At 47.3% G+C, this 7,555-nt stretch overlaps 1 protein-coding gene across 1 annotated transcript; it reads right to left on the bottom strand.

Annotated features, from left to right (window-relative positions):
* Positions 1-2,172: 2,172 nt before the first annotated feature.
* Positions 2,173-7,189, bottom strand: HTR1B (5-hydroxytryptamine receptor 1B). The gene has a single exon (XM_082218356.1). The coding sequence runs from the start codon at positions 5,670-5,672 to the stop codon at positions 4,512-4,514; it is 1,161 nt and encodes a 386-aa protein (XP_082074482.1). The 5' UTR covers positions 5,673-7,189; the 3' UTR covers positions 2,173-4,511.
* Between the last annotated feature and the right edge of the window lie 366 nt (positions 7,190-7,555).

Here is a 7,555-nt window from a genome sequence, read left to right as displayed (position 1 = left end):
TTCTAGCATAATCTTTTGTGGACTAGAGTCTGAGTGGACTCTAAATCACAAAAACTTAGGCTATAATAAGATTTGCTCATTTTTAAGGTGCCACAAGATTCTTACTGTTTTTTCTCAACAACTTAGTTGCTGATCATAGCTGGCAACGTCAGTCATGATTAATCGTTTTTTTTCTAGTGACTCATCATCAAATAAGCCTTACCTAGACAATATGTCACAGTCAAGTGATCTGATAAATACCCGCATCATCAGTAACACAACTTCTATACTCTTGAGGAACACAGTAAAGCTTTTTTTATTGTTTGAATTTCGGTTACATTTAGGATGAACACTCACAATGCAATCCTATCAAAGCAAATGGAACATAGTCTGTTTATTTTATTTTATTTTATTTTGCCTGCTGGGCTTATGTAAAGATTACTTATTTATTATTATAAAAATAATGAGTAAAAATATATAATGAAGTAGGATCAAATTTCAGTAACATCAGTTTATTCAGATTTCGTATTAAGCATTTATTTAGCAGGTGTGGTGGTGGGGGGACCTGCTTCAGCGTTGTATAGGATCAGAAGACCAAGCAGTCAGCTTCTCAGATGGTTCTAGAGTTCTCAGTGTTTGATGAGGTAATGATACAGATATGAAAAAGCTATATAGTCACAGCATCGAATGGCTACGTTTATTCCCAATTGGTTAAGAGGACTGGGGGAGGGGAGAAGACGGCTCCTCCTGTGTTGCCAGAGTCAGGAACACAAGGTGCTTCACTTATGGAGGAAACTGTAGTGCAAACAATACCAATCATTAATGGATAGAAAAGTCCATTGAATTCCCTGCTTCAGTTCCAGTCACGTGTGTGAAGCACGTTGGCTAAATTCTAAACCTCTCTGCTATTATATTTGCATTTGCTACATATTCTTGAACGCCCCTCTTCTTTTCACAAACTACAAACTTGAAGAACTTATACCACTAAGCGTATGGTTCATTTAAGTGCATTTCTGGCCCTTCAGAATGAGAATAGCAACTGTTTCAAATTAAGAAAAAGGGGGACTAGTGGAAAAATAACTCCAAACATGATTAAAAAAAAAAAGAAACAAGACCCAAATATCTGAAATTTGTGAGAAGACACATGTAGATCAAGAGATAAATGGAAAAGAGATTTTTCTCCCTATATCCAAGTTCCACACCAGGCTGGTCCTCCCATCACAGGAAGAGTCACCATTTTTTTTCCAAACCTGTGAGCATATTTGAAAAAAGAGGAAGTGTTGCTGCCACTATGAATGCACTGCAACTTGGTATGTTCCACAACCATGCACACACTGCAACCACATTGATGACAATCACACACAGAGAGAGACATACACTCGCTTTCCCACTGCTAGCAATTGGGCATGGAAAAATTGCCTTGCTTCTTTTTAGGCTAGAGCTTGGGGGCAGGATATCTTCCTAGAGAGTTAAACTTCCTTCCTGAGCTGCACTATCCAAGAAGATGGCCCATACCCAACATTTATACCTGGGGAAAGTGTTCTATTGAAGCCAATAGAAGGTATTTTCCAAGCCTAACTGTAATGAGGGAGCAACTGTTGGGGAATTTGGTGATCCTTTCCTTCTGCAGCTGCAACCTACCCCTCAAAATAATCCCTCTTCCATTCTAATTAGGCTTGTGAGAAGCCTTCTCTTTTAGTCAATATAATAATTTTCTTTCCAGCCTAATTGTGACGCAGGGGACATTTTTGGCGTGCTAGGGTCACACCTGGAGAAAGATCCCCCTGCTACACAGGGTGCAGTAGAGCTTGAGAAAAGCTTTATTTTGGCTACAGTAGGAACACAGGAAGCTGACTCTGGTCCATCTATGCAGGGTTCCAGGCAGGGGTTACTCCTGGAGATGCCTAAGGACTTTTTGCATGCAAAGCAAGATGCTCTACCACTGAGCTATACTTCTTCTCCAAAAGATGTTTCTCTCAAGACCAATTTCAGCGGGGTGGGGCAGAGGAAACAGAAACCTGAGGGCACATGGAAAGGCCCCGTGGGCACCCACAGGTGCTGTATTGGTGATTCATGCAATAGTTTTATATTTGATTGGCAGGCTTAAAAGGTGGGTAGCATTCAGCTATTTTTGTGATATATACAGGGTGAGTCTTTTAAAAGAGGCCCCATGGAACATGTGTATCCATGGGGCCTCTTTTAAAGGACTCACCCTGTATAAGGAACACACACTACCTGGCTTTTCTGGCTACTCTCCCCATAATGGTAAAAAAACCCCAGGAACTTCTGAAGACTTTTTGTGAAAAACCATAAGGTTCATAGCTTAAACTTCTCTTTTTGCACCCAATATTAGCAAATACTGGAACAGCTTCTCTTCCAAAGTCATTAAACTGAATTTGGGCTGAACTTAGTAACTTACACACACATGTGCTGGTATTTCTGCAGCATCAAGGACTTTAGACAACAGAACTGTTGTGTCTTTGTAATAGCAACTTGATTCTACAGATAAATGGGGAAAGAGATGCACAGAACAGGTCTTTTCATAAGATATTTCATAAGAACATTTCTTTCATAAGAAACAGCACTAGCATGTGTATCTGTATACTCTGTATTACAGACAGTGTACAAGTCTGTAAAGTACAGATTTTCCATGTATAGCAAGCCTCCTTTAGGCTACATACACCTTTATATTTATCCTCTTGCTTTACCCTTGCTGAAAGCTAACAATTTACATTTTGGAAGTTCTAAGAATGAACATTTCTGGATGCACAAATATATCTGCAAAAGACAGTTACTGCCATTCTTCATTTGACATCTGAACAAAAGCCTACTGGGGAGGAGAAGGAAAAAGCTTTATTCTGAAGGGGTTTGGGGTCAGGACCCTCCCACCTGGTGAAGTTCTTATTAAAACAGGTTTCACTATTTTTAAACGTGGGACATGTAAAACCAGAAGACTTTCTTGCATGTATTATATAATACAGGAAGATGTAACTGGATTTTCTAAGCACTATGCTTATTCAAAGCAGGGAATACTATATAAAACCTGACCTTTTTGCACCCAGATATTAGGCAGACAATTGGGGAACTTTATAGTTCTCCAAATACTGAAGCTGAAGATAGAGTCTTACTGCAGACAGTGTTAATAATAAGAAGTTGCTGGAGTTAAATTAATTTCTAGCTGCTTATCAGAGTTTTTTTAATGAAAGGGCACACAGAGGAGGGAATGGAGTGAAATGATGAAGAAAAAGAAAACTGTACATAAGATTTCTTACTAGAGAGTGTTCCAAGTATTATTCTTTTTAGAGGGGGAAGACAGTACCCTACGTAATGGACCTAATGTACTGGTAACCTGGAGAGCTGAAATGGGAGGAATATGCATGTGAAATCAGTGCAAAGGAAAGTTGCTGTGCATTTATTTGGTGGGCAAAAGTCCTTTTCAGAAAATAACTAAGATGGTTGATTTAATGTGTCATTTTAGCTATGATGGCTTCATAATCAGCATCAATGTAAGGATTAAAACACCAGCAAAACTGGGTTAGTGAGCAAAAGCAGATTTAGGTTTAAACAGCCTGTATGTGTTAACACACATATTACCAAGAGATTTGTGTGTGAGTCACTTATTCAAATATGCAAAATGTCAGGAACATATAGCACTAAAATGAAAAATGGAAGCAGCTTGCAAGCTTTGGCACTCAACTCTGCAGGCAGACATGCATGTGAAAACACACACTCACACTCACTGTTTGATTTGTGGGTTACAATCTGACAAGTTGTTAAACAGAAAAGACACAAACAAGAATGAGTTGCTTTTCTCACACTGAGTTCTCATTTGATCCCCCTGTCTCCTCCTATACTTGATTTGCTTCCCCAATGTTCCTCAAACCCATTTACTATCAACAAGTCAGGGACAGTTCTCGCCAGACTGTCAATGCCTATTCTTTCAAGGTCTTGGCTCTGTAGGACAAGTAAGGTTTTGAGCAGCATGCGCAATTCATTTGCAGTCCACTCTGCATAGTCTTTAAAATTAGCAAGCTAGCAGGGAAAAAGAGGAGTGAAACATTGGCGAAAGGCTTTCAAACACAGATGGCTGAGAGGCAAAGGTCTCCTAGCAGAGGAGACCGGATGACAAACTTTTAGTTCAAGTGCAGTCACGCTGGATGGAGGCGTCTCCAAAGAAGTTGTCCCAAAGCAATCCAATTCCTACCACAGTGGGTCTACAAGGCATAATCCAGGAGAAACAATCATTTTTTTAAGGCCAAAACTACTTTCCTTCAGCAATTGTTAATAGGAGTATAATAAGATGCAGCAGCATTTTTAAACCAAGGCTCAGAAAGAAGCTACTTTCACTCTGAAAGGGAAGCTACACTAGGCTTGCATGGTTCTCCTCTGCACCAAACTCTGCCATCCAAAGTACCATTTTTCCAGAGACGAAGTAACATGGTAATAATGATCTACCTACCTGCAGAACCAGACATACAAAATGCATTCAAGCCCTCCTGCCCTGGAGAATTAAACTTAACTGCATTCAATACTCAGCTTGTGCACCGAAACCGTACCAATTTATGAAATGCCTGTTTGAAGTCTTCATTGGACATGGTGTAGATGATGGGGTTGATTAAGGAGTTAAGATATCCCAACCATGTGAAGAAGTCAAAGATGGCCATGTGAAACCAGCAAGCATCTTTACAAATAGGCAACACCAAGGTGATGATGAAGAAGGGCAGCCAGCACACAATGAAGGCTCCTAGAATAACCCCTAAAGTCTTGGTAGCTTTCCGCTCTCTGGCGGCAGTCAGCTTCTTTTTTTCCAGCAGTGCATCAGACACCTTCACTTTGACTTGGTTCATGTACACAGGAGACCCCGTTTCACTAGAAGCCTCTGAAGCCTTGCAGTTTATGGACGTGACTGATGACGTTGAGCCCGGGGAATCTGTTATTAGGTGGGCTCGGGTTAACCTTTTGCCTGTGTTCTTTGGTGTCTGTTTCAAAATCCGAGACCTGGCTTCCACGTAGATCCTTCCATAGAGGATGATCAGAAGCAAGGTGGGGAAGTAGAAGGCCCCCACCGTGGAGTAGACGGTGTACAAGATGTGATCTGTGTTCACCACGCAATCGGCCACCTCTTCTTCAGCTTTCGACTGGCGCCAGAACAAAGGGGGCATCGAGATGGAGATGGAGAAGACCCACACCAGGGCAATCATGACAGCCGCCCTCTTGGGAGTCCTTTTAGTAGAGTACTCCACCGCATCGGTAATGGCCCAGTACCTGTCCAGGGCGATCACACACAGATGGAGAATGGAAGCAGTGCAACAAGTAATATCCGAAGAGAGCCAGATGTCACAGACGATCTGGCCCAGGGTCCATTTCCCAGTCACAGTGTACATGGTGCTGATGGGCATGACAAGGATGGACACCAGGAGGTCCGTGACAGCCAAGGAAGCGATGAGATAGTTGGCCGGCGTGTGCAGCTTGCGGCTCTGGTAGACAGTGGCGATGACAAAAGCGTTGGACAGCATGGTGGCCAAGGTGATGAGGGCCAAGATGATGGTCAGCACCACCTTCCAGGAGAGCGGGGTGCCATCTTGGTAGGCGGCGCTTTCTTCTGCGCCGCCACTGCAGTTCCTGGCATGGTGGAAGGAGTCATTGGTGTGGAACACATCCACGGAGGCTGGGCAGGGTCTGGGCTGCTCCATGCCTCCACACAGAGGCTCTGGACCGACGGGGCTGCCGAGAGGAGGAGGAAGGAGGAGGAAGAGGGCAGCGCCCTCACAGCACGCTACATCTCCAGAGAAGTCCGCGCGCCAAATGTGAGCTGGCAGACGGGAGTCTGGGCGGGTGTGCGGGGGAGGGCATGCGCGCGGGGCTCACCCAATGGGGACGCCTCCCGCGCCCGGGCGGACGGGGTCTCGCGCCGCCGCCATCACGCGCTCGCCCGTCCGCCTACCTTCCTGCCGGCGCCAAGCCGCCGCCGCCTCAGCACGTGCGGGCTTCCAAGCGAGGCCATCTCGGGTGGCGGTGGTGGCGGCGGCAGTCCATGCCCTGGTGGAGGCGAGGCAGCATCTTCCCACTTTCGCGACGGCAGCAGCGAAGCCGGCGGACGGAGAAGTTGGGAGCGGCTGCGGCGGGAGTAGGAACCCACACGGAGGGCGGGAAACGGCGCCACTGGCGGCCAGAAGCCTCTTCTCTTCTTCTCCGCGCCTCGCCCAACAACTTTTTCCAGGCGGCGGACGGAAGGAAAGTAGGCGGCGAGGCGACCCCTGTGTTGGGAAATGTTCCCCGGGTCCGTCTCTCTCTCTCCCAGGCCAGGAGAGCGAGGGTCCTCCCGGCAGACGCAGCCGGCGCCTCAGTGAGCGAGCGCAGCGCCAGCCTCGGCTATATATACGCCGCCCGCCGCAGCTCTGCTCCACTCGGCGCGAGCCCACCTCGGCAACTCGTGGCCGCTCTCGCCCAGCTCCGGCTGCCGGCCTCTCGGCCCCGCCCCGCCCCGCCCCTCTCGGCCCCGAGAGGATCCCGCCGGGTCCTAGCGCCCTCCCACCACACCTGCCACTGGAGGTTCAGCTTTCTCCTCGAACCGAAGCGGACTTGCTTGGGATCGCTAGTTCGCCTTGTCTCTTTGCCTGCGCCTTCTTTGGACGCGGACGCCTGACGTACTGCCAGCAGCATGGGGCACCAGCGACATCCAAGGTGGGGCAAAAGGAGGAGGATGGTGTCCAGCCACGAAGAGGTCGCTGCGGTTAGATGGGGCGAAATGGCCCCTGGCGTTGAGGGCTCCTTGGTGCAGGGTAGGTCTATCCACAGCTCCTAGCCGTAGCCCATCGTGGCTAAATGAAGCCTCCAGAGTCAGGAGCAGTGTCGCGCGCGGGAGAGGTCTCTTGCCCTCACGTGTTGTTTGTGGGTTGCAGGACGCTGGACCCAGATGGGTCCTTTCTGTGATCCAGCCGGGCTACTGCTGTCGTGTCTGGATCGCTCTTTTCTTTTTTGTGTGCTCCTGCCTGATCCACAGTCCAATTATGTCCTTTGCGCTTTGATGTAAACCAACTTTACCCCGTTGGCTCCGCTGGCTCGACTCCAAGCCCTTCGGCTTTTAATTGGGCAGCGTCGCGAATCGGGCGGCTGCTCGTGCTGTTTTTTGGAAGGGGGAATTCTCTGAAAGTCTTCCCCGAAGAGCATCGGCTGAATGGGAACTGCTTTTATCTCCAGCCGCGGAGGGTTTGCACTCACGCCGAGTGCAAACGTAAGCATTCCGCCTTCCTCTGCCCACCCACCCGCGCTTTGAAATCTGCAGTCTGATGACAGGCATTTATGGGGACTGGCAGAACCAGAGAGCATGTACCCAGGACAGAAGCTTAATAATACTCCTCGTTCTCTCTGACACGAAACACCCGATCCCCATTATATGAGAGTCTAGGGAGACTTACTTTTGAGTAAGCACGTTTGGGATTCCTCTGTCTTTTCGCTCGCAACCTACTTGGGCGCCGCGCGCCTCATAAGCCTTGGCTAGAAGGTCCAAGCTCTAAGCTCTCTGCGTTTTTATGTCGACTTCCTCTCATTTTGGGCTGCTTTTGGAGACCAAGGC

Source organism: Podarcis vaucheri (assembly GCF_965113315.1).
Source record: "Podarcis vaucheri genome assembly, chromosome: 3".
In the NCBI taxonomy this organism is placed as follows: Eukaryota; Metazoa; Chordata; class Lepidosauria; order Squamata; family Lacertidae; genus Podarcis; species Podarcis vaucheri.
Note: the sequence above shows the minus strand (reverse complement) of the source record. Positions and strands in the feature narration are given on the sequence as shown.